This window comes from Aphidius gifuensis, linkage group LG1, assembly GCF_014905175.1.
Source record: "Aphidius gifuensis isolate YNYX2018 linkage group LG1, ASM1490517v1, whole genome shotgun sequence".
Taxonomy (NCBI): Eukaryota; Metazoa; Arthropoda; class Insecta; order Hymenoptera; family Braconidae; genus Aphidius; species Aphidius gifuensis.
The window spans coordinates 28,957,854-28,983,698 of record NC_057788.1 but is presented as its reverse complement, the minus strand read 5'-3'; the positions used below and the strand labels follow the sequence as shown (position 1 = coordinate 28,983,698).

At 23.2% G+C, this 25,845-nt stretch overlaps 7 protein-coding genes across 14 annotated transcripts in view; 4 read left to right on the top strand and 3 right to left on the bottom strand.

Annotated features, from left to right (window-relative positions):
- Nucleotides 1-4,480: 4,480 nt before the first annotated feature.
- LOC122860156 (leucine-rich repeat protein 1) lies at nt 4,481-6,141 on the top strand. The gene is made up of 4 exons (XM_044163846.1): nt 4,481-4,768; nt 4,852-5,391; nt 5,464-5,753; nt 5,851-6,141. Exons 1-4 carry the CDS (start codon nt 4,604-4,606, stop codon nt 6,080-6,082), a joined length of 1,227 nt encoding a protein of 408 aa, XP_044019781.1. The 5' UTR covers nt 4,481-4,603; the 3' UTR covers nt 6,083-6,141.
- Nucleotides 6,142-6,371: 230 nt separating this feature from the next.
- On the top strand, nt 6,372-9,128 carry LOC122860172 (probable cyclin-dependent serine/threonine-protein kinase DDB_G0292550). The gene is made up of 5 exons (XM_044163868.1): nt 6,372-6,604; nt 6,799-6,959; nt 7,041-7,816; nt 7,909-8,041; nt 8,106-9,128. The coding sequence occupies exons 1-3, from the start codon at nt 6,521-6,523 to the stop codon at nt 7,576-7,578; spliced, it is 783 nt and encodes a 260-aa protein (XP_044019803.1). The 5' UTR covers nt 6,372-6,520; the 3' UTR covers nt 7,579-7,816; nt 7,909-8,041; nt 8,106-9,128.
- Nucleotides 9,129-10,886: 1,758 nt separating this feature from the next.
- On the bottom strand, nt 10,887-12,740 carry LOC122860153. Its single transcript, XM_044163843.1, has 5 exons — nt 12,479-12,740; nt 12,081-12,413; nt 11,702-12,004; nt 11,315-11,635; nt 10,887-11,232 (listed from the first exon to the last, which is right to left on the bottom strand). The coding sequence occupies exons 1-5, from the start codon at nt 12,521-12,523 to the stop codon at nt 10,927-10,929; spliced, it is 1,308 nt and encodes a 435-aa protein (XP_044019778.1). The 5' UTR covers nt 12,524-12,740; the 3' UTR covers nt 10,887-10,926.
- A 574-nt stretch (nt 12,741-13,314) lies between these two features.
- Nucleotides 13,315-14,163, bottom strand: LOC122860177 (mediator of RNA polymerase II transcription subunit 18). The gene is made up of 2 exons (XM_044163874.1): nt 13,856-14,163; nt 13,315-13,774 (listed from the first exon to the last, which is right to left on the bottom strand). Exons 1-2 carry the CDS (start codon nt 14,059-14,061, stop codon nt 13,330-13,332), a joined length of 651 nt encoding a protein of 216 aa, XP_044019809.1. The 5' UTR covers nt 14,062-14,163; the 3' UTR covers nt 13,315-13,329.
- A 185-nt stretch (nt 14,164-14,348) lies between these two features.
- LOC122860157 (pre-mRNA-splicing factor 38B) lies at nt 14,349-17,015 on the top strand. Of its 2 annotated transcripts, XM_044163847.1 has the most exons (6): nt 14,349-14,673; nt 14,827-15,110; nt 15,210-15,361; nt 15,452-15,853; nt 15,990-16,253; nt 16,337-17,015. In XM_044163847.1, the coding sequence occupies exons 1-6, from the start codon at nt 14,640-14,642 to the stop codon at nt 16,401-16,403; spliced, it is 1,203 nt and encodes a 400-aa protein (XP_044019782.1). In that variant the 5' UTR covers nt 14,349-14,639; the 3' UTR covers nt 16,404-17,015. The 2 variants fall into 2 exon arrangements, with proteins under 2 accessions (XP_044019782.1, XP_044019783.1); XM_044163848.1 differs by lacking the exon at nt 16,337-17,015 and having other exon boundaries at nt 14,351-14,673; nt 15,452-15,866; nt 15,990-16,010.
- Nucleotides 17,016-17,197: 182 nt separating this feature from the next.
- On the top strand, nt 17,198-20,384 carry LOC122860148 (glycosaminoglycan xylosylkinase). 2 transcript variants are annotated; one of them, XM_044163838.1, is made up of 8 exons: nt 17,198-17,364; nt 17,426-17,617; nt 17,718-18,413; nt 18,571-18,951; nt 19,031-19,331; nt 19,406-19,671; nt 19,757-19,983; nt 20,065-20,384. In XM_044163838.1, the coding sequence occupies exons 4-8, from the start codon at nt 18,571-18,573 to the stop codon at nt 20,291-20,293; spliced, it is 1,404 nt and encodes a 467-aa protein (XP_044019773.1). In that variant the 5' UTR covers nt 17,198-17,364; nt 17,426-17,617; nt 17,718-18,413; the 3' UTR covers nt 20,294-20,384. The 2 variants fall into 2 exon arrangements, with proteins under 2 accessions (XP_044019773.1, XP_044019772.1); XM_044163837.1 differs by having other exon boundaries at nt 17,715-18,413.
- Nucleotides 20,385-23,332: 2,948 nt separating this feature from the next.
- The window catches only part of LOC122860119 (protein sickie-like), a 112,343-nt gene continuing 109,830 nt past the window's right edge, over nt 23,333-25,845 (bottom strand). For all 6 annotated transcript variants that reach the window (XM_044163783.1, XM_044163780.1, XM_044163781.1 and 3 more), the window contains 2 exons: nt 23,985-25,733; nt 23,333-23,905 (listed from right to left, as the gene is read on the bottom strand). In XM_044163783.1, the coding sequence (XP_044019718.1) occupies nt 23,747-23,905; nt 23,985-25,733 (1,908 nt within the window). In that variant the 3' untranslated portion in view covers nt 23,333-23,746. The remainder of the gene's footprint in view (nt 23,906-23,984; nt 25,734-25,845) is intronic.

Sequence of the window (25,845 nt, the reverse complement as noted above, 5' to 3'; positions counted from 1 at the left end):
AATTTTTAATAAATTATTTATTTTTCAGGTATTTCCTTCATTAATTGCTCTCAAAGATTTAACTGTATATGGCTTTCGATTGAGTGAAGCATTAATCCAGTCTTTAGATGAATTGATAAATTTAACTAAGCTACATCTAGGGTCTCCCACGCTGAAAAGCCATTCAGTAATTGATAAACAAATCCAACAAATCAATATGTTTCCGGCTGATTTAAAAAATCTCAAGATATTATGTATTGGTTGGGAGTACAATGTTACAGATGAATTTTTAATTAATCTCTGTAATAAATCTAAGAAATTACAATATTTAAGTATAACTGGTACAAATATATCAAATAGTGGTATGCTAGCACTTAATAATTTGAGTGAATTAGAACTTTTCAGTCTTGGTTTGGAATGTTTTGGCGCTGGCACGTTGGAAAAAAAAAATGAAGTTATTACTGATGTATCAGTTACTAATTTACGTAATGAAAAATTAAGCGACTTAGATATATCAAATTGCACTAAAATTTCTAATAGATCAGTGATTAAGCTTGTTGAAAAATTAGAAAACTTAACAACTTTAGAGATCGAAAATACAAAGGTTACCATCGACATTGTCGAAGAATTATCGAAATTAAAAAAATGTCGTACTATACAATTAAGTATATGTGTTTCTTTTGATGATTGTAATGGCATTTTCGATTCATTAATAGAATCGCATAATATTAAATTTGTGTCTGGAAAATAATCAATTAATTAAAAATATATACCTACTTTATTTATAAAATTATACTTTCATTTTTCTTTCATAAAAAAAAAAAATAATAAATGTTCTTATTTAAATATTAACTTTGTCTTACAATTTAAGGAGAAAAAAATAATACGCTAAATTTACATCAAGTTTTGTTATTAATGTAAATTGTTTCCTGAAAATTGTAAGTGGCATATGGCCTAGTAATATTCATCTTTCAAAATAAAATGTTTTTTTCAATTAAAAAAAATTTTTTTTAAATTAATTAATAATTAAAATATTGTTTATAATTTTAAAAACAATTTTTTTATAGTTAGAATTTTGTTGGTGTTTTTTTTTTTTAGCTTTTATGGAATACGTTTGTGGAATACGTTTATGGAATACGTTTGTTTGACACCGTAAGATAAAAAATAATAGATATAAATAACAAAAAACAAATAACCACTTTGTTATGAACTAATAATAATGACTAATAGATAAAAAAATTTTTTTGTTTTCTACTTAGAAACTTATTATTTACCAATCATATATTATTATATTAATGGGTTTTTTTTTTAAATAAATCAGTAACAAATTAACGTTGTGATTTTGTGAAAAAAAATGAAATAAAATATTTTTAATCTCAGCCTTTAAATTATTATAAATTATTATAATTATTATTAAAATACATAATCAAAATTTTTAATGCTCTAATTTTTTTTAATAACTTCAAATTATATTTATAATCATTTTTTAAATATTATATGATTTCAAAAATTTTTTTTCTTGATAGTATAAAGTAATTAATTAATAGCTAGTAAATTAATTTAGTTTTTTTTCTAAATTTTGCGATTAATTTAAATTTTCAATACCAACGGAGAAAAAAAAATTAATAAATTGCTCATGTGCATGGACAAAGTTAAAAATCACAACAAAAGTCAAAAGAGAAACCAGCTGATTGCTTAGGTACACGTGTTTTGTGTGCACGTGTATCAAAAGTTACATGTTCTGGATGTTTTGCTTGTTCTTTCCTTGAGAGTGCTTACTGCTTGAGAAAGTTAAGCTCTTTTACGAAAACTCCTGGTGAACGTTAAATAGTCGTTAAAGTTCACGCGTGGTTCAAGTTTAATTGAATACTATCTTTATAGAGCGATCTTAAAAAAATAATATTACACGATATTACACACCTAGTGGTAATTGATACTTGGTGAACTTAAACCACCCTTTAAGGTTATAATAATTTATCGTCAATTGACTCAAAATATGCAGACTGAGCCAAGTAGAATGAATATGAAGATTGATTCAAGTCATTTAGATGAATCGCATAAAAGATGTATTTTAAATTTGCAAAAAAAAGTAAGTTATTTGAATTATATAAGTAGTGAATTATACGATTAAATAATAATTGCAGATTTTTTTTTAGCTGCTGTAATTATTTATTGTTAATTAAATTGAATAATAGATTGAATTTTTTCTTATAGGTACGGTCAATATATAAAATATGTCTAAATGATGTTATCACGAAAAAAATGAAAAAAACAGCTGATAAAATTAATGAGATATACAAACAGAATCCTTTTAAAGGAGAAAAAATATCAGAAGCAAACCGTAAAAACATTATAGATCAGTTGAGTCGATTATTTGATATTCAACCACGATTTAAAAAAAGTAAGGAAATAACAATACAGTATAATTATTAACAATAGAAACAAAATTTTATATTGATATTATTATTATTATGAATACTAATGATACCATTTAATTAATTTTTCAGTATGCATGTATAAAAATAATGAATTTGTTGATTCATGCTTCACAAGATTTGATTTTAAGACGTCAGAATATGATAATGATGAAACCCTGAATGATTCAAAGTTTGTGATAAATTTCTGTGGATATAATTTAACAGAGCTAAATATAAGACGATATCCCCATTCTGAAATAATGCCATTGATTCGTGATAATTGTCCAAGTCTCAAGATACTTTCATTAGAATTTAAAGTAATAAAAAGTGACGATTTTAAAAATGCTTTTTCTAAAATGTTTTATCTTGAAGAGCTGATGATCGATTGGCAATGTGAAAATTCAACGCTCCCAGAGACTTTGGTCAATTCGTTAAAACAAGTTGGTGGAACATTGAAAGAATTATTTCTTGATTCAAAATATGATTCTTTCTTACCAGATTCATTGGCATTGGTAAATTTCATAAACATTTAATGAATATTATATTATGTACAACAAAAAATCTCATTTAATTTAAAATAAATTATTTATTTTTTAGGTATTTCCTAAATTAATTGCTCTCAACAATTTAACTGTATATGGTTTTCGATTGAGTGAAGCATTAATTCAGTCGTTAGATAAATTGATAAATTTAACTAAGCTACATCTAGGGTCTCCCACGCTGAATAGCCATAATTCAGTGATTGATAAACAAATCATTATGTTTCCGGCTGATTTAAAAAATCTCAAGGTATTATGTATTGGTTGGGAGTACAATGTTACAGATGAATTTTTAATTAATCTCTGTAATAAATCTAAGAAATTACAACATTTAAGTATAACTGGTACAAATATATCAAATAGTGGTATGCTAGCACTTGGTAATTTGCGTGAATTAGAAATTTTGAGTCTTGGTTTGAAATGTTTTGGCGCAGGCACGTTGGAAAAAAAAAATAAAGTTATTACTAATGTATCAGTTTCTAATTTACGTAATGCAAAATTGTGTGAAGTAAATCTATCAAATTGCACTAAAATTTCTAATAGATCAGTGATTAAGCTTGTTGAAAAATTAGAAAACTTAACAACTTTAGAGATCGAAAATACAAAGGTTACCATCGACATTGTCGAAGAATTATCGAATTTGAATAAATGTCGTACTATACTATTAGATATATATGTTTCTTTTGATGATTGTAATGGCATTTTCGATTCATTAATAGAATCGCATAATATTAAATTTGTGTCTGGAAAATAATCAATTAATTAATAATATGTACCTACTTTACTTATAAAATTATACTTTCATTTTTCTTTCATAAAAATGAAAAAATAATAAATGTTCTCATTTAAATATTAACTTTATCTTACAATTTAAGGAGAAAAAAATAATACTAATTTTACATCAAGTTTTGTTATTAATGTAAATTCTTTCCTGAAAATTGTAAGTGGCATATAGCCTAGTAATATTCATCTTTCAAAATAAAAGGTTTTTTTCAATTAAAAAAAAAATTTTTTCAAATTAATTAATAATTAAAATATTATTATAAACAATTTTAAAAACAATTTTTTTATAACCCTTGAATATATTATTAACCATTGGTTCAACAGCTTTATTATTTTCTGTTGATGAACCGAACACATATTCATAGGTAAATGCTCTGTCAGATTAAACTTAATTTATGTTTATTTATGTTTTATTGTTTGTTGATACACGTTATACTTAATGAATATTTTTACTTTGAATATTAAATATAAATGTCAAATTCAAAATCGGGGCAAATTCGGCAATATAAAAATGGCGGCTTAATCCACAACTGCCAACTGGAAAAATAAATATATTTTTTATTTCAATAACAATAAAAATACTTAATATTTACATAACAAACTTATCTAATAAATAATAATAAATTTTTATTATATAATTATTATTTTTAATAATGAAAAACAATATTGTTAAAAATTTATTTTTTATTTTCCCAGTTTTTTTCTTACTTTTCAGTTTGTACAACTGTTCATCAGCTGCTGTAAAACACTGTAAAAAAAAAATTGTTTATATTTTGTATTGTTATGATTATATAACCATAAAATCCCAATTAATCAAAAGAAAATGTTAAAGGATTGAAATATAATAATTGTACAATAAATAATTAGAAAAATAATAAATTAAAAATGAAGCTTAATTGTAATGTTGAAGTAATAAACAGATCAATTCAAAATGTGTCAAGAAGAAAAGCTCAAAAATCATGTCTAGCAATTGGTAAACAATCAGTTAAAAATCCAGAATTATATTTATTATTACAAACAACACAAAATAAACAAGGAACAAAATACAAAGTAAGTTTTAAAATAAATTGTATAATTATTTAATTAAAATTAGAGAAAAAAAAAAAGGTTAATATATTTTTATTAATCAACAGATTGATGATAACATTCAACAAGTATTTACAAAATTTATTGATCAAGGAAAAACAACAATACGCCTAAATGAACCACCTCATGATTTAATAATACAATCACAAGATCCAATACAATTAAAAAGTTTTCTTCATGTATTAAAATTAGGAGTTGGAAAAAAGCTTGATGTATCAGTGTTATCAGTATCAAATTTAACACCAAAAACATTACCACAAACAAGAAAAACAAAAGTTGTAATTAAAACAAAATCTGATTATCCAGTTCTTGAAGGTTTTCCTCGTACAACTGAAGAGCTAACAATAAGTGGCCTTGAAAGAAAATCATTTGATCGTGGAATATTAAGATTACAAAGTTTACGTATTTTAAATTTATCAAATAATTATATCAAATCATTACCAAAAGAATTAGGTAATTTATCACATTTAAATGAGCTAAATGTATCAAAAAATTTACTTGGTCTTGGTGAAGTTAACAAATGGACATGGTTAAATCAAAAAAATTTATCTAAAAATTTAAGGCTTCTAGATTTAAGTGGGAATCAAGTAAGTTTTTTAGTCTTCTATTATTATTTAAATATAAAATGAATATTAATAATTTAAATGATTTATTTTTAGTTACAAAATTTGCCAAATCAAATTGGTAAATTATTAAATTTATTCACTTTAAATATTAGTGATAATAAGTTAAAAAATTTACCACTTAGTATTGGTGTTTTGCCAACATTAAAATATCTTGATGTATCACGTAATGAAATTGTTGCATTGCCTGGAAGTATAAGGGGTCTTCGACTGGAGAGTATTAATGTCTCTGATAATTTATTGATGCTGGACAATCAGACAATGACAAGCATCATTGGAGTATCATCGTTGACAGAATTCGCTGCCCAAGTTGTTCTCAAGCACCGGTAAAATAAAACAAAATTTATAAATCATTAATTAAATACTTATATTAATTGTAGCTTTATTAATTTTGTCTTTTTTTTTTTTTTTTTTTTTCTCCAGGATGTCTTATGATGCTAGTACAATACCATTTACACTTGTTAATTATTTGGATAATGCAAGTTTTTGTGTCTGTGGAACAGCTGTTTTTAATATATTTTATCGTAAAATAGTAACAATGGATTTAAAAAGAATAGCTAATATTGTTACATCATCTGGAGTTACTGTTGTTCCATTTGATTGTAATTTTTGTTCTATGAAATGTATTAAACAATATTTGCCTGAATTTTATTAACAATTAATTTTTATTATATTTATTTCAGTATTAAAATAATTTTATATATTTACAAAAAATATTGTTGTTTATTTATTTATTATTCTATTTTAGTGTAGATATATTTTCGACTAATTTTACTTTTTTTTTTTTTTTAATAGATCAAGGTATTTTTTTAGTTTGAATATTTGCCGCGCAATGTCCACCATATTTAGCTAAAAATTTATTCAGATCAATTCAGATGAAATGTCAAGATAAATTTTTGTTTTTTATTTATTTTTTTTCTCCAGACAAACAAAAGGCAATGATAAAAAAAAACAAACACATGAATGTACACACACGTGTATCCAGCTCATCAATATTTTAATTACTTAGTAAAGTAACTTAGATGTAAAGTTTTATAAATATAAATTTTTATAATAATTACAAGTCAGTATGTAAAACGTAATATATGATAAAATGTGTACGAATTTGTTCAACGTCGAGGGTAAACCATTGAAATTTTATCTTGAAACATTCAAATGTTTTGGTATTTTAATAAAGGTAACAAACAATATATTTTGACACTTGGCTTGTATTATTATTGATCAATATTCAAATCTAATTTGTGTTTCGAATTTCATATAGATAGATATATTTTAAATATGTTGAATTATTTTATTTTCAAGTTGAATAGTTTATTGATTATTATACAAATTTTTTATAAACATACCTATATGTATTTTTGTTTAATGCAGGATCATGGTGGCATCATTGTTGAAGAGCCAGATAATGACACTTATACATTAACTGATCCAAATTTACAAATTAAACAAGAGCAACAAGTTGAACGTTATCACATTGAATTTGCAGTTGAATCAATTCATCTGGGTAGACTTCTTGACATAAGAAAATTCAGGTAAATAACAAAAAAACCAACAAGCATCATTAATTTTATTTATAAAAACAAATATATACCTATGATATTTTTATTTTTTAGAATATCAGATATAGATTCAAAGAATCAAGATGGAAAAATGAATAATACAATTGTCAAATCAGAGCCAAATATTCAACAATCAACACTTGTATCTGATAATAATGAAAAATTAAAAAATAATGTTGTTTCAATACAACAAACATCCCCAGAAACTTCCACAACTAAAAGAAAGCTACGTAGTAATTTAAAAGAAATTGAAAAAAAATTACCACGTTTAATAAAACAAAGAAAAAAACGTACTAATAAAAATAACAAAGATTTATTAAATTTAAATAAACAAACAAATCAAGTTACAAATAAAATTATTGAACAAATTGATAATATTATTAAAAATGAAACAGATAATAATTCAAGTGAAAATAGTTCAACTGACAAACCAATAAATCATGAAAATAAACTTCCAAATAATTTGTCAAGTAAACTTCCAAAAGAACTTCCAAATGAAATTTTAAATGATGAAAAAAATGTATTAATATCTGAAACAATTAATGGTGATAAAAAAATAATATACGTTGATGATGATGATGAAGATATATAGAAAATAATGATGATAATTGATACTGTTAATGATCCATTGTGGAATGGTAAACGTTCAAGAATAACAAATAATGGTGATATTGAATATAAATCATTAGAAGATTCAATAAAGAAAATAATGATGATACTGTTAATGATCCATTGTGGAATGGTAAACGTTCAAGAATAACAAATAATGGTGATATTGAATATAAATCATTAGAAGATTCTGATTATCGTGATCCAAAACAATTTCATCAGTAATATATTTTTATATTTATTTTTGTATAATGATTTTTTATTTAGAATAATAATAAGATTTGTTTTTTATTTATTTCTTTTGTTTGTTTAGAGATCTAATGGGAATTGGAAAACCAATTAAAAAATTTGAACAAGATGCTATGATTGATTATTTGATTAAATCAAATAGAATTTTAAGTGCAACATCAACAAGTGCATGGACAACAATGCAAGAAAGTGAACAAGTAAGTAATCAGTTGTTATACTAACACAAAATAAATAAATAATTTTGTTTATTCAATTTTTTAGCTACTTAGATATCGTCATGTTGAATCACTTAAATTACATTTAATTAAAAAAATTCTACCAAGAATTGACGATTGGGAATTACCACCAGATATTCATAATCAATTTGTCAATCTTTATCAAATGACCAAGAAGAGAAAAAAACATCAAAAATATAGCCATTTAAGTTAATTTTAAAAAATATATAAATAATTATTTTATCAATCAACAAAAAAACATAATTATTTGTGATTGATTTATCATTAAATTATTAACATCACAAATATAATCATCACATTAGTATAAATATATAGGTATAGGTATATTATTTTTTTCGTTTTTTAAAATTAAATATCAATCAATTTTATTAAATAAATAACAATTATTTCAAAATTACTTAATCATATAAATTTTATTGCTTAAATTAAATTCAACAAAAAATTTATTATTTTAACGATTCTCAAAATATTTCGATTAATGAATATTATATACTTAAAATTAAAAAAAAAATAGACTGCTAATTATTAATTTATTAAATATAATAATTGTTCTTAAATATTCGTATTATTATTTCTATTTAAACATTAATTTGTGAATGTAATTTTTTGTTTTTTTTTTTAATTAACCAAGTCGTGGAATAAAAAAGATTCTTGCAATTGACATTTCATAGTTGATTGATTTTTTATTTTCTAAAACTTCAATTTTAGGTTTTGAATTATCAAGTAATTTATCAACACATGTATTATTAATAATTTGACTATTAATACAAGAATCAAATTGAATACTTAAACTTGTAACTGATTTACGATGTTCTTCAATTATATCATCAAGACAATAATTAATTTTTGATGATAATAATTTATTATTTTGTTCTAATTCATATTGAATATCTTTATATACATTTTCATGTCTATTTGATAAAAATTCAAATTCATCAATACATGATAAAATCAATTGTAATGATGAATAATTTTTGTAACACATTTCAAATGATAATTTTGTCTGAATTTTCTGTAATTTAAATTAAATAAATTATTATTTTATAAATGATATTTATATGAAAAAAGAATACTTACTTCAATAACTTGTGTTACAGCAGTTTTAAATTTCGATTCTTGATTATCAAAACATACTTTACTTTTATTAACTATTTGATTTGTTGATTTATTTATTTCATTATCTGGATAATCTAAACAACATTTGACATTTTTTTTACCATTTAATTCAATAACGTTGACAAATTCACGACTGTATTCTGTAATACTCAGTTTAACATCTTGTATTATTTCAAAATGCTTTTTCTTCATTTCATTCAACATTTTAAAATGTAATGTATATAAATATTCTAATTTTCTATTTATCATAGGAGATGTTGAATTTACAATATTCTATAAATAATCATTTTATTAATAAATAATAATTATAAGTAATTTTTAAATATTCATACCTTTTTTTTATTTTGATTAACTAAATCATTTGATACTGTTTTAATTTTAGCACACTGATTAAAATCATTTTTTAAATTATTGAATTTTTTATTAAATATTGATGTTGAATTTTTAATACATTCATCCAATTCTGGTGTTAAATATTTATCAGTATTAGCTTTTAAAAATTCAACTGTTTCATTGTAAATTTTTTTTACTTTTTCATTTTTAAAAATTATATTTTCATCAAAACATTTAAGAATTTCTTTTTTTTTATTTATTTTTTTATAGCAATTTGAAAATTGTACATCATGATTTTTAATCTATATAAAAAAAATATAAACAATATATTTAATAATAATTGATAAAATATAAATAATGAATAAATAAATGAAAATATATATTACTTGGATTATTATATTTATTAAATTTTCTAAACTAGATGAATGATTATTTAAACATTTGGTATTGTCATCCAGAGCAATGACAAGTGCCTCGATATTTTTTTTCTTTGCAATATCATAACAATTTGTGATATTTTTACCATCACTCAGTGATAATGTAACAAAGTTTTTAAGCTCTGTTATTGTTGCAGTAAAAAATTCATGTAAATATAACCATTGTTCTGAAGCCATTCTTACTGATAATGTATTTTGAAGTTCATAAATATTTTTTAATGTGTTATTTGAAGTAATATTTTTAATTGTTGATATTGTAGGTGTTCCATGAGTCTATTATATTAAAATAATTAATTAAACTAATTGAATATTAATTTACAAATAATTAAATAATACATACCATTTTTAAAAATACACAAATTAATAATAAATATACTAATTGTTTCATTTTTAATTGAAATTTTCTATATTTTACAAATAATAATATTTTTTTTGTCTTTTGAATAACACTCTTGATAAAAATTTGTTAATTAAAGTTATTAATTTTTGGTAGTTGCTTTTATATCTACAAAATGAGGACAACTTTTAAAATAATTATAATCACCTGAGTTTTATCATGTTAATTTATTATTTCTGAGCTTTTTATCGTTATCTAATTTTGGCCAATTTCGAGGGAAAAAACGAAACAATGCAAATATAATTTTTATCATTGTTTTATAACATATAATTCTGTTAAAATTTTATTCATATTTTATATTTAATAATCTCAAATAATTTTATAATTTTATAATTTATTTTTATTATAAAAATCTCGCTAAGAGGAAAAAAATTATTTTTATTATCAAGATAAAAATTATTACATAAATCAAATAATAAAATTAATATTTTATTTATCATTTAACATTAAAAAAACAAAACTATGATTACGAAAATAAACGATTGACAATTTTTTTTTTTTTTCATTTAAAAAGGTTTTTCGACAATAATTCAAGACATTTTTTCTTCACAATAGAAATATTTTTAAATTACATCATCAACATCATCAATAGCAACATGACAACCATTATTATCTTGTTGTTTCATGATACATTCATCAAAATCAAGATTAGCGAACGTAACTGACGAGCTAAAATTAATTTTTGCTTTTTCAAAACAATTTGTTAATGATAAAGTCACAGAATTAAATTTACTTTTTAAATAATCCTTCACGTATTCATTAAAAATTTTAAATTCATTTGATCCATCAGTCAGACTAGTATCATCAATACATTTTAATATTAATGATGAATTATTATTTTTAAAACAATTTGAGAAATATTTTATTGTCTAAAAAATAAAAACAATAATTAAAAAATTATATTTTTACTAATTAATAAATTGTCATTCCTCATTAGTAATGACTCATTACCTTAACATAAGAAATAATAGATTCGTTGTAGTTAGACGATTCATTTTTATAGCATTTATTGTATCTATCAATTGCAATTTCAGCAGCTCTGTTAATATCTTCTTGTGGTAAATTTAAACAACAAGTATTATTTCTACCATAAATAGTTTTAATTAACTTGATTAAATTAAATTGTTGATTTTTTGTATCTGAAATTTTTTGATTTACATTAAATTTTTCCTCTGAAAAATTACTTTCCAATTGCGACAATTGATTGTTATACAATGTTAATAATTTTTTATCATTGGTGGTTGAATGTTTTATTGTTACACTGCTATTTATCTACAATATAAAAAAATATATATAATTGTTTTAAAGATGTATTATTTATTTAATATGTTATCTTACTTTTTTTTCTGTGACTATTTTATCTTCTGTATTTATTTTTTTATTTATACAAGTATTAAATTCATTTGTTTTAATTTTTAATGAATTATTTGAAATAGTTGTTACATTATTGGCGATACAACTGTTTAATGATTTAACAATTTCTGTATTTTTTATTTTCAATTCTCTTAATGCATTTAGATAATTTTTTCCAGAACAATCATTTTTCATAAATTTTCTTTCATCATCAATGCAATTTAATAATTGTTTGGAAGTATTACTCATATTATTACATCGTGGATAAGTTTTCAGTAAATTATTTGACTTAAAATTAACAAAAAATAATTTAATTTTTAATTCAAAAAAGTTAATAATAAATTAATTAAATTTATTGACTTACCATGACAATTGATTTAGTAATTTCGTTTAAGTTTTTAATTTCATTATTTAAACAATTGTGATTGTCAGATATTGTAGTTAAAAATAACATTAAAAGTTGTTTTTTTGACTGTTCTAGACAAATATCATTATGTTTTTTATCATTAGAACTGGATGACATTGAAGATTTATAGGTAGCCAATGTGTCAAACAAAATTTGATTTTTTAAAGTGAACCAATTTTCTCCTGCAATTTTTCCTAATGTCTCAAATTGTGCATTCCAATAGTGCAACAAATTTTCATGATACTCTATTTCTTTTGAAGATGCAATACGACCCCATCTTGCTCCATTAATCTATTTATTTAAATAGCAATTTTTAGGATTTTTAAAATTAATAATTTATAAAATTTCTAACTTACCAGAGTAAAAAAAGCAATGAAAATAAAAAAGTTCAATGCTCTCATCTTGATGACTTGTAGAATTTAAAGTGCTTTTAAAATTAGAGATGTAGCTGTATTTATATAAAATTTTGGCTGAATAATGTTAATAATTTATTACTTTAAGCCAAACATTGATATAAATTTATATCAAATAATAGTTGTCTCGAGTTTTTTGATGAAACTTTTATCTCATTTTTATTTTTTACTTATTTATTTTACAAACGTTGTTTGAAGAGTTTTAATTATATAGAGGTATAAGTTTTTTTTTTTATATTTAATTTAACTCGTTTAATAATATCTACTATTCCATTATAAAAACTTATTTGTAATTTAATTTTTAATTAAAATATTTTATCATAATTTTGTCTCAAATTTTTTTCATAAAATAAAGTTGTGGAATTTTCTTTTCATTTATTTAAATTTGTTGCAAATTATTGTAGTTGAATAATCATTTTTTTTTTTTTTTTACTAAATATTTTAAAGATAAGATAACTATTTCTTTTCTATTAAATTAAATATTTAATTAATCATTTTAATTTACACGAATCAAAAAGAGATACGTTAAATATCAACGATTATTAAGATAATTTTTTTTTTTTGTTTCAGCCATTTATTTTATCATTTAATGTTATATTTTGCAAAAATTTTTTCCTCAACATGACAGAATTTTGATGATTTATTACTTAAAAATATATAAATTTTAATCTTTTTATTTTGAAATTAAAAAATAAAAGATATAAAAAAATATAATTTTAATTTTAATATGTTTTTCTTTCATAAAAAAAAATTCTATTGACAAATAATAATAAATTATGAAAATGAAAATTTTTTTAAAATCTTTTATAATCAATTTTTTCAAGTTGTACAAGTGGTCTTAATTGTTCAGCAAATATTCTCATATCTTCAGCAATAGCATCTTGTCCAGTTGGTGCAAGAACAGATAATTCAACTAAATAACTTTGTGACATTGGTTCAACACTTTCTGGTACTTTACCTTGTGCCATTTTAAATATTTTTGATACAGTTATTTTCATTCTACCTTTACGAAACATATAACCACGTATAATATATTCATAATCAAGTCTACAACCAAGTTCATTTAAAAATTCAACAACAGTATTACTTGTTGCAATATCAATACTACTTCTAACAATTGTTGGTCTTGATTTATCACCAAGTTCATGTTGACCAATATAACGTAATTGCCATGGCATTTCTGGATAATCCAATGCTCTTCTTACACGTAATGAAAGTGGTTGTTCTGGTGGTGGTCCTCTATTAATTATATTAAATGAAAATTAATTTAAATATTTAATTTAATAATAATTTTATAATACATATAATAATTATAATTACTTTCTAATACTAAAACACATTTCATGATCATGAAATGTTTCAGTACCACTGTCAACATTATCACATAATCCTCGTAGACGATGTAATAATACTTCAACAGCACTATCTAAAATTGAACCCTGAAGAAGATACTCTTGATTTGGTATTATATTTGATTTTATTGCGGAATTTAAATTATCTAACGCTGTACTTATTGGAGCTGACATTTTTAATTAACACCGGCTAGAAATCACCTTGACAATTAACATCTAGACTACGATATGGTTATGTTCAACTTTTGTTTATTATTTATTTTTTTTCATATAAATAAATAAATAAACAACATCAACAATCATCAGCGCCATTTTTGACACATTTAGTTGATAAATTTGTCAATGATGCCGACACAATCTTCTCCAGATAATAACCTTTCGTCTCTTCTTCTTTTTCATCTTGACATTTGACAATTATCTTTTTGATGGTTCTTCTTCAACAACGCGCGTTGAAATTAGTGTGTGTGTGTGTTTTTTTTTTGTGCTCCTGTTTGATTTTTTTTTACTAGATAAATAAATATTAAAAAATAAACTATAATTAAAATATATAAATAAGTAAATTAATTTACTTCTAGATAATTCAATTAAACAAAATTTAATTAAAATATAATTTTGGAGCTGCTTTATTTTTTTTATTTGATCCCATGTGGCTTGGGTGACACAAGAGTTTGTCTTTTTATTTTTTTTTTTTTGTTGAGTAACTTTGTTAAAACAATATTTGAGGCCTAATTTAAAAACTTTATTTTTAAAAAATGTCTGGTCAGGATGTCGAAGGTGCTGACGGAGGTAAGATTTTTACTATTATCCTTTAATTGAATTTTTTTTTTTCTTTCATGTTAAAAAAGATGCAACGTATTACGTATTTACAACGTTTAACCTAAAAAAAAAAGTGTTTAATCTATGTATAAATAATATTAATAAATCAATAATTAATTACAGGATCACCATATAATAATTCAAGTGGTTGTGAAGAAGATGCACGTCAAACTAAAAAAGAAGGAAAAAAATCAAATGTATTACCATTATGGGGAAATGAAAGAACAATGAATTTAAATCCTTTGATATTAACAAACATATTGTCATCACATTATTTTAAAGTTAATCTTTATGAACTTAAAACTTATCATGAAGTTATAGATGAAATTTATTACAGAGTTGTACATTTAGAACCATGGGAAAAAGGAAGTAGAAAAACAGCTGGACAAACTGGAATGTGTGGAGGTGTGAGTATTAATCAATTATCTTTACAAATATTTATATTATGTTTGTTTATTTGCTTTTGATAAAAATATGTTTGATGTTATAAATTTTAATTTATTTAGGTACGTGGAGTTGGAGCTGGTGGAATTGTATCAACAGCATATTGTCTTCTCTATAAATTATTTACACTAAGATTAACAAGAAAACAATTAAATGGACTAATTGTTCATCCAGATTCACCATATATTCGCGCACTTGGATTTATGTACATAAGGTAATATCAAAAAAAAAAAATACAAACATGAAGATGATAATAATATCGAAATAATAATAAAAATTTGTTTATTTTGAATGTTTAAAATAGATATACACAACCACCAGCTGATTTATTCACGTGGTACGACGAGTACCTTGAAGATGCTGAAGAAATGGATGTTAAAGCTGGTGGTGGACAAATAATGAAACTTGGTGAAATACTTAAACAATTTTTAACAAAATTAGAATGGTTTTCAACATTATTTCCACGTATTCCAGTACCAATACAAAAAGATTTAGAACAAAAATTAGGTGAAAGATTTCCTCAACAATCAGCAAATTCACGTAATGCTAAACCACAAATAACAATTAATAATCAAGGTAAATATAATTGTAACAACAGTGGAAGAAAAGATGTTAGCAGAAATCAACAAAGATACAATAGCCAAGAACGTGGTGGTGGTGATGGTCAATGGAATGATAATGATCATGCAAATCAGTGGCGAGCCAGGTGCGTCTACGTGGTATGAATTAAATCACGTTATTAATATTTTATTATTAATATAACTACATAGATACATGTATCACACATTGATTTATAATTTAATTATTAATTTTTCTTTTTTTTTATGATTATGCTTATTTAGATCTGAAGAACGAAGAGATAAATATCGTGATCGTGAAAGAGAACGTAGAAGATCAAGAGATAGATCGAGAGATAGATCAAGAGACAGATCAAGAGAACGTGAACGTTCAAGAGATCGTGGAAGAAATGATGATAGAAAACATCGTCATTCAAGAAGACCAAGTAGAGAAAAAAGTCGTGAAAGAAGTCGTAGATATAGAAGTCGTAGTAGGGATAATAAAAATACAAGAGAACGTCATCGTGATCGTGAAAAGTACAGAGAAAGGTAATTTATTATTTTTCAAAAATAGTCCAATTATTACTTTTAAAACAATTCAATTTTTATTGATTTAATTATGTATTTTTCAGGCGACATTCTCCAATGGATTTTGCTGCTGAACTTGCTAGGGAAAAAGAACGTCAGCGTAGAGATTAATTTTAAATAGTTGACATATTGTCAAACTACTGGATCAATAATTATCTATGTACCTATTTACAAAAAAAAAAAAAATAAATAACGAGAAGATAAAGTAAACACAAACACAAAAATAAAGGGTAACAACTTGGAGCCGAGCCATTCACGTCGATTTAATCGACTCAATTACTATATAATTAATGTTATGCTCTAAAAAAAAAAATATAGAACATAAGCCTAAATGTAAAATTATCATAGTTTAATATTATATTCACTTATGTAGTTGATGATTTTTTTAAATAAAAAATAAGCTAATTAATTGAGTTTTAAAATTTTTAATAATAAAATTATAATAGATCTTTTTTGTTTATATTTAAAGATTTAATTTTTTTTTTTAATGATTGAATTTAATTGTTATAATTAATTATTAATATATACTTTGAATAAAAATAAAAAATAAAATCTATTTTATTAATAATAATTTAATTCAAATTATATATTTTAATTAATTTATATTATTATTATTAACATGTACAATATAAATTTTACATACTGTTGTTTGTTGGTTTATTTATTTAATTTAAATAAACATAACAATATTATAATAAAAATAAAAAGTCACTTAAAAAATACTAGCAATCACATTGTTTTACGAGTCTCGTAAGTTTGTTTATATTATTTTTTTTCAATCACAACTTTATTAGAATATAAGTTGTAAAATAAATTGGTGTATCGTTAAAGCGTAAACTTGTTGATTATATAATTAAATAAAATTTTAATATCATTATAAAATTAAAACTTTGCTGGTATAAAATAGACTGGATCATTCAACGGTTTGATCATTCTTAAAAAAAACAAAGTAACAGGTGAAAATAAAAATAAATAAATATGCCGTTAATAACTGGCATATTAAAATCAATTCAATTATATTTTTTGGTCATATTATTTACTTGTTTTATCAACAATGTTAGTTTGTCAAATGGTAAGTCTAAAAACAGTTGTTATTTAATTTACAAAATATAAAATATAATTTAAATTTTTAGCTGAATCAGTAGCTTATCCAAAAATTGGATATCGCAGTGTTATTGGAAAAGTAGATGATTATAAAAAATCATGTATACCTTGCAATTTTTTGGATAACTCATTGAAAAGTATCAAATTATTGATGAATGATTTTGAAAATTTAAATACTCAACATTGCAGTGAGTCAAATTTATCCAGTCGAAAATCCAATGGTAAAATGATGATTTTAATATCAAAAATTAATAATAAATTATAATGAATTCTTAAAATAGCTAATTAATAATGTAAATTAATTATTTATGTAATTAGCAGTGCTTCAAAAACAAGAGTTCAAGCCTGAATTAAGAACTAGAGGTGGTGGATATGGACGTGGACATGGACATGGACGTTCAGGACAGGGAATTGGACATATACTTGGACATGGATTTGGACCTCGTCGATATGATCAATATGATCCACCACCAATTCATCCTGATGTTTTGTATCGAAGGTATATAACATCAACAAGACGACCAACAAGACCACCAGGAGGAAAATAATATTAATTAGAAATATAAAATTTAATTAAACAAGAAATTTCTGTTTCTAATTATAAAATTTTCATTTTAAATTCATAAAAAATAAAATTATTACTATTTTAAACAATAAAATTAATTTTTATCATAAAAATATTTTATTAATCATTTGAATTATTAATTTTATTGCTTTTCTTAATTCGAAAAAAAATAATAAAAATATCTGTATCTTATTTTTCGATTATCAATTGATACTTGCCTCTTTTTTCTTTTCGAAATTTAATCTGCATGTTGGGTGGTGTAGTGTATGTGTGTTGACACTTGTGTTAGAAAAAAAAAAAAAATGTAAATAAACATGGCGACATTGAGCAAGTTGCACTTTCTTGTGCCGGTAAATAAATAGTGTTTTAATTATTAATTAATACAAAAAAAGAGTCATGATAAATTATGACACATGTAATTTAATAGCCTGGACAATTATCATAAATCCAAGGTAACATAAATATTTAATTTAACGTTATTTTCGAAACATTAAAAAATAATTTGATGGACCACTCCCACAGTAGCCAAAATAATTGTTTTAAATAAATAATACATTTATTTATATTTAATGTTTTTTTTTATTAATAAATTTATTATTAAAATTACAGATGATTGGTCGAAGATGCGCATTATTTGCACTTGGTGGTCTTTTGTTACTTGTACTCACAGTTAATATTTACTTTGTTCGTATGATTGTTGATAATTCACTTGACAATAATAATAATAATAAATATTATACAAAAACATTACCAATAATAAATATAAAAAATGATAATACAAAAATTAAATTAAACAATAGATTAAAAAATAATAATAGAAAAATAATAACAAAAGAAATTGAAGATAAAATTAAATCAGAAATGCGTTTGCTACCATCGAAATTTTTTAAAAAGAATAATAATTATATTTTATTGATTGATAGATTATTGAATGAATTAAAAATAATGCCAAATGTACAAAAAGACATTTGGAGTATACCAAATATAAATGTAAGTTATTTCGAAAAATTTATTAAATAATTAATTTTTTTATGTGTAATTTAAGTATTTGTTTTTAATGTTTTTCAAGTGGCCAGATGCTCATCAATTATTACCAGCAGCTGCACCAGAACTTGGCACAATATTAAATGCATTAAGAAAAAAAAATATAATTAAAGTTGATAATTCAGGAGTTGGTACACAGTTAAAATTAATGTTGACATTTGAAGGTGGTGTTAAAGCATTATTTAAACCACAATGGTACACAAGAGATGCTATTTTAAATGGTCCAGTTTATTATGGCAAAGATAGACATAATGCTGAAATTGTTGCATTTCATTTGTCATCATTACTTGGTCTACGACGTGTACCACTTACAGTCATAAGAAAATGTAAGTATTAATAAATCTTGGACATATTTTAAATCCAACGAATCAAATAATAATTGAGTTTAAAAATTTTACAGTAAAACTAAGTGAAATAAAAAATATTGCAACTGATAAATTAAAACAAACAATATTTGAATCATCAAATGAAACTTGTGTTTATGGTACATGTCATTATTGTTCATCAAATGATTCAGTTTGTAGTAAAAATGATGATCTAGAAGGTGCTGTTATTTTATGGCTACCAGAACATCTTAAATTATCAAAACATCGTAATCCATGGCAACGAACATATAAGAAAAATAAATATGCACTCTGGGAGAGTGATCAAAGTTATTGTGATAGAGTTTGTATATTTTATTTTTAATAATTAATATATTTAATTTATAAATTGACGTGGCAATTTATTTGTTTTTTTATTTATGTAATAGGTAAAAGAGGCAAAGACTTATGCACCACAATCATCAAGTAGACTTTTAGATTTAATTGATACATCAATATTTGATTTTTTAATTGACAATGGTGATAGACATCATTATGAATTGATGGAAGATAATTTTCATAATCCAGCTGTACTTTTAATTGATAATGGCAAAAGTTTTGCTAATCCAGATGTTGATCATATTGATATTCTTGCTCCACTTTATCAGTGTTGCATGTAAGTGTTTACCAATCGACATTAATCATATTTGTTTCTGGAATTTGATTATCGTTAATGTTTGTTTTATTGTTTTTTTAGGATTCATAAAACAACTTGGGATAGATTGCAGTTATTTGGAGGTGGTGCATTGAGTGAATCATTGGGTAAACTTCTTGTTCATGAATCAACAATGGCTGATGTATTGCCATTGATAACTGATGATCATTTAAGTGCTATGGACAGAAGATTGTTGACTGTTTTTGCTGTTGTTGAAGCATGCTTGAAAAATAATAATTATGCATCGAATGTTATTCTAGATCATCGATAAATATTTAGATAAATTTTATATATTATGTAGATAAATAATTTAAATGTTAAATAGAAAAATAATAAAGAAAAAAAATTGGATAATTAGTCAGTGTGAGATAAAACAATAAACATAAATTAAGTATAAACAGACATAGCATTTACCTATGATTATGTGTTGATTTCATCAACAGAACAATATATTCTCCTAATACAAAATGTTATTTTTTTTTTTTTTAAATTTCAACAAAAGATTTATGTTATTAAGAGAACATATTATAGAGGAGGTAAACTTTATAAACACCGAATACCTCTTTGCTAATTATATTCTCCTAATACAAAATGCTATTTTTTTTTAAATTTCGCTGGACTAAAAATTTATTTTATTAGGGAAATATATTATAGAAGAGGTCAACTTTATAAAACATGAAATACCTCTTTGCTAAACATTTTCTCCTAAAACAAAATGCTATTTTTTCTGAATTTTGCCGGACCAAAAATGTATTTTATTAGGGAAAAATATTATAAAATGGATTAGCTTCACAAATCATAGAATATCTCGTTGCTAATTATATTCTCCTGATACAAAATTCTATTTTTTTCAAATTTCTCCTGATACCTAAAATTTATTTTATTAGGGAAATATATTATAGAAAAGGTAAACTTTATAAAACACCAATTTGCTAATTATTTTCTTCTGATACAAAATGCAATTTTTTTTAAATTTCGCGGGACCAAAAATTTATTTTATCAGGAAAAAATATTGTAGAAGAGGTAAACTTCAGAAAACATCGAATACCTCTTTCCTAATTATATTCTCCTGATACAACATGCTATTTTTTTTCAATTTCGCCGGACCAAAAATTAAATTTATTAGGGAATTATATTATAAAAGAGGTAAACTTTATAAAATATGAAATACCTCTTTGCTAATTATATTCTCCCAATAGAAAATGCTATTCTTTTTAAATTCCACCCGACCAAAAATTTATTTTATTAAGGAATTATATTATAAAAGAGGTAAACTGTATAAATTATGAAATACCTCTTTGCTAATTATATTCTCCTGATACAAAATACTATTTTTTTTTAATTTCGCCGGACCAAAAATTTATTTTATTAGGGAATTATATTTTAAAAGAGGTGAAGTTTATAAATCATGAAATACCTCTTTGCTAATTATATTCTCCCAATAGATAATGCTATTTTTTTTAAATTTCGCCGGACCAAAAATTAAATTTATTAGGGAATTATATTATAAAAGAGGTAAACTTTATAAATTATGAAATACCTCTTTGCTAATTATATTCTCCTGATACAAAATGCTAATTTTTTTTAAATTCCGCCCGACCAAAAATTTATTTTATTAGGGAATTATATTTTGAAAGAGGTGAACATTAAAAATTATAAAATACCTCTTTGCTAATTATATTCTCCTGATACAAAATGCTATTTTTTTCATATTTCGCCGGACCAAAAATTTATTTTATTAGGGAATTATATTTTAAAAGAGGTGAACTTTATAAATAATGAAATACTCCTTCGCTAATTATACTTTCCTGATACAAAATGCTATTTTTTTTAAATTCCGCCGGACCGAAAATTAAATTTATCAGGGAATTATAATATAAACAGAAGTAAACTTTAAAAATCATAAAATACCTCTTTGCTAATTATATTCTCCTAATACAAAATACTATTTTTTTTAAATTTCGCCGGACCAAAAATTAAATTTATTAGGGAATTATATTTATACGATTTTACGACAACTACTGGTTTTTAATTTTTTTAACTATGGTAGAGTTGAGCTATCCTCGTAGTTTTTTTTTTATTAAATTGTCTAAGATCTAAGCTGGTTTGGAAAAAAATTTATAATTTTTGAAATGGTCAAAAGGGGGTAGAGGGTGGATTTTAACTATTTTTAATTTTTTTGTCTATGATGGGGTTGAGCCATCCTCGTAATTTTTTTAAAATAAATTATTTAGGATGTAAGCTATTGTTCAGGAAATAACTCGATAATGTATGTCAGGTTTAATTAAATATTTTATTATTATTTCTTTTTAATATATATCGCTTCGTATAAATTTATTTATGACACAATTAATTATTCTAATAAATCGAGTGCAATCGCTGTACAAATACCAGTTTAAAAAATCTGTATAATTTCACATTGATTTATCAGTTATTTAAAAATTATTTTCATGAGTCTATATAAAATTTATTAAATTGTTTATAAACATAAAAAGAAAAATAAAATTATATCAATTTTAATCACATTAACAGCACAATAAAAGTGTAGATCATTATTTTTTTTTTTTTTCTTTTAATATATTTTTTCCGATCAATCCAATTCGTCATACAATAAGATTACCGTGTAGAAATATTGACCTTATATTTTTATTGAACATGATCATTGGAATATACTAATATATTTATATTAATATTTTTATTATTCAAAAATTCAATTGGCTTTTTTTTATATTTGGTCTTTGCAGCCATTCATTTAATTTTGAATTTTTTCATTTTGACATTGTCATTTATTTATTAATTTACTTTTAAAAATTTAATTTTTTATATTGCGTATTTTAAAATAATATTTACAAATTAAAAATGACCAGAAGTACTCACGATCTTATCTGCTAGTTATAAATTTTACACAGAATATTTTTTATCATGATTCGTACATTCATTATTTATCATAATTATCACTAATATTAATTACTATTATTTATATCAACATTTTTCATTTATCGCTTTTCTTAAATTAAATATATATAACTTTTCTTTTTTTTTTTGTTTTTCTTTTTTTTTAGCGAATTTATATAAATATATAAATTAATTTTGAATACACAATTCATTCAGAAACTAAATCATTATACTAATTAATTTTATTCTTTGATTTTATGGCTGTCAATTGAATTGCCAATCAATTATTAATGTCATGATTTTTTATTTATTTATTTATTTTTAATACTGTTTGAAAATTCATATATCGCCTACTAGGCACTCATCTGTAATTGATATTTTATATTTTATATTTTTTCGTGTAAAATTATTATTCAAATGTATATTTTTTAAAAATACAATTCTCCTTTTTTTTTTTTTATATGCAAAATAATAATGTGCTTGATTTATTACTTACGCCGTTTGTTTTCAATGACATTTTATAGAAAGTTACTTAATTCGAAACATTTAATTATCGCCATTATACATTGAAATATATTTATATTAATTATTAGAACCTGTTGAACAATATTTTCGTAGACAATTTGAATAATTTATTTATATTGTTGTTTAAAAAATTAGGCAGTTTTATAAATTTTAATATTTATTATTTTGTTTGTTCTCGTCAATTTGTTTTTTTTTTTTTTTTTTTTTTTTCTAATAAATAATTATATAAATAAAAATAAAATTATATCGTTTTGTTTTTTTGCTTTACAAATGGCATGCTTGTTAAAATAAGTGACAAATGAATTTAAAGTGCAGATTCAACTCCTCTAGATGAGGAAGTTGAAGTATTTAATTCTTCCGAGTGTCTTGTATGAGATGAATCAAGAGATGTTACTGAATCACTGTCATTTCCATGTGGATTTGAGTAATTGGCTGCTTCCTGTAGTCTCATTAACATATTTAACTACAATAAAATAAATTATTTTATTATAAATTTTGTTTATTTTTTATATAGAATAAAATAAAATATAATATCAACTTACCAAAGGATCACCTTCAGTGTCACTGTGAGTACTACCAAGACTCTTAACACTTGATGCACCAACACCAGAATTATGTCCTGATCCAACATCATCATATCCAACATCATCTGGTCTTAATCTTAAAAGTGCATCACTACCACCATGAACAGCATGTGATGATATCCATGGATAAGTTGTAACAATAAATTGTGTTGGATCTTCCCAAGTACAATCATTGTTATTATTATTATTATTGTTATTACCATTGGTAGTTTGTCTTCTTCCATAAAGTGCTAAACCTTCTCTAACTGTTTCAACTAAATATGGTATAACTGAATAATTCCATAAATCAGTAAACCATACTTGTGAACCAGATATTTCCATTGGACATGATAAAAATAATCTTGGTCCAATTGTAACATCAGTACTACTGTGTCCTTCTAAAAATTTATTTAAATGTAACCATACACGTGGTAGCCATTCAACAACAGCAGCCATTTCTGAATTTTTAATACCATTACCACCAATAAAATTATTTGTATCTTTTAATTCATGTTCTAATAATTTTCTTCTCAAATATCTACCCAAAAAACCTTTAACTGGTTCCATATTATTTGCAAATAATACCCATCTAAAATTATGATGTAATTGTAAATTTGTTGTATTACATGTTGCTTGACTCATTGTACCAATAATTGCTGGACATGATGATAATGTATTACGTGTACCAGGTAAACAATTTGTACCAGGTAAACCACTAAATAATTCACCCAATGATGTTGCATGTTGTAAATTTTCAAGTATAATAACTCTGGGTAATTCATCACCAGCATTTGATGCACAACGTTCAGCAATATGTACTAAATATTGACGTAATTCTTTACTTGTATTATGATCAACATTAAATGTTGCAACAGATGATATATCTTTACAATCATTATTATCAAAATCAACAAATGCATTAGCAAGTTTACCAGCAAGATAACTTTTACCAGCACCACTTGGTCCACATAATATTAAACGTCGATGTTCTGATAATTGTGATACAAGACGTTGTACAATTGAACGTGGTATTAATGTATCAATAGCAAGCCATGAATAACCAGATAATACAATATATATTGTTTTAACATGTCCAACTAAATAACCACATGGTAATAATTCTGGATATTGTGTATCATTTGTATATCTTGATGCTTCACCAATATGATATGCTGATAAACAATCAATACCAAGACCTAAATTTGTTATTGGATCAACACGATTAATATAATCTTTAAAATGTCTTTTAACTGTTGAATCAAGTGAATCCCATGTTGTTTTATTTGATATACAAACATTTGATATTATTGAATTTGGTGGTTCACCAATAACACCATCATTATTACTTGATATTAAATTAAAATTAAAATTATTTTCACTACCAATATATATTGCAATATTAATACGTTTACCATCTGTTTCTTGTTCTACATTTGGTTCATTTGTTGTTGATGTTGTTGTTGTTGTTGTTGTTGTATTATTAATATTATTATTTATTATTTGTGAGCTATTTGATTGTGTTATTTGTAAATCATCCAATTGATCAATTGTTGTTGTATGTGTATCACCATTTGTTAAACCTGCTACGACATTTGATGATGATACTTCAGTCATGCTAAAACGACGATCAGGATCACTTGGTAATGATGATTGTGATGATGTCAATGATTTTGATGTTACTAATCGTTGTAATCTTTCATTGTCCTGTTTTAAATTCAGCATTTCATTCTGTAAAATTTAATAATACATATTACTATCAATTATTATCTGTCGAAATCAATTTATCATGTTTTTTTTTTCTTTTATTTTTATTATTAAAACATGTATTTCAGTGGGAAGA

Coding starts and splice junctions, on each gene's coding strand:
- LOC122860156 (XM_044163846.1), top strand. CDS start 4,604: ATGAAGCTTAATTGTAATGTTGAAGTAATAAACAGATCAATTCAAAAT. Junction 5,392..5,463: donor TAGATTTAAGTGGGAATCAA/GTAAGTTTTTTA, acceptor ATTTATTTTTAG/TTACAAAATTTGCCAAATCA. Junction 5,754..5,850: donor CAAGTTGTTCTCAAGCACCG/GTAAAATAAAAC, acceptor TTTTTTCTCCAG/GATGTCTTATGATGCTAGTA.
- LOC122860172 (XM_044163868.1), top strand. CDS start 6,521: ATGTGTACGAATTTGTTCAACGTCGAGGGTAAACCATTGAAATTTTAT. Junction 6,605..6,798: donor GTTTTGGTATTTTAATAAAG/GTAACAAACAAT, acceptor TGTTTAATGCAG/GATCATGGTGGCATCATTGT. Junction 6,960..7,040: donor CTTGACATAAGAAAATTCAG/GTAAATAACAAA, acceptor TTTATTTTTTAG/AATATCAGATATAGATTCAA.
- LOC122860153 (XM_044163843.1), bottom strand. CDS start 12,523: ATGAGAGCATTGAACTTTTTTATTTTCATTGCTTTTTTTACTCTG. Junction 12,414..12,478: donor TCATTGCTTTTTTTACTCTG/GTAAGTTAGAAA, acceptor TTAAATAAATAG/ATTAATGGAGCAAGATGGGG. Junction 11,636..11,701: donor AAATAGTCACAGAAAAAAAA/GTAAGATAACAT, acceptor TTTATATTGTAG/ATAAATAGCAGTGTAACAAT.
- LOC122860177 (XM_044163874.1), bottom strand. CDS start 14,061: ATGTCAGCTCCAATAAGTACAGCGTTAGATAATTTAAATTCCGCAATA. Junction 13,775..13,855: donor ATGTGTTTTAGTATTAGAAA/GTAATTATAATT, acceptor TATAATTAATAG/AGGACCACCACCAGAACAAC.
- LOC122860157 (XM_044163847.1), top strand. CDS start 14,640: ATGTCTGGTCAGGATGTCGAAGGTGCTGACGGAG. Junction 14,674..14,826: donor TGTCGAAGGTGCTGACGGAG/GTAAGATTTTTA, acceptor AATTAATTACAG/GATCACCATATAATAATTCA. Junction 15,362..15,451: donor CTTGGATTTATGTACATAAG/GTAATATCAAAA, acceptor TGTTTAAAATAG/ATATACACAACCACCAGCTG.
- LOC122860148 (XM_044163838.1), top strand. CDS start 18,571: ATGATTGGTCGAAGATGCGCATTATTTGCACTTGGTGGTCTTTTGTTA. Junction 18,952..19,030: donor GGAGTATACCAAATATAAAT/GTAAGTTATTTC, acceptor ATGTTTTTCAAG/TGGCCAGATGCTCATCAATT. Junction 19,332..19,405: donor ACTTACAGTCATAAGAAAAT/GTAAGTATTAAT, acceptor AAAATTTTACAG/TAAAACTAAGTGAAATAAAA.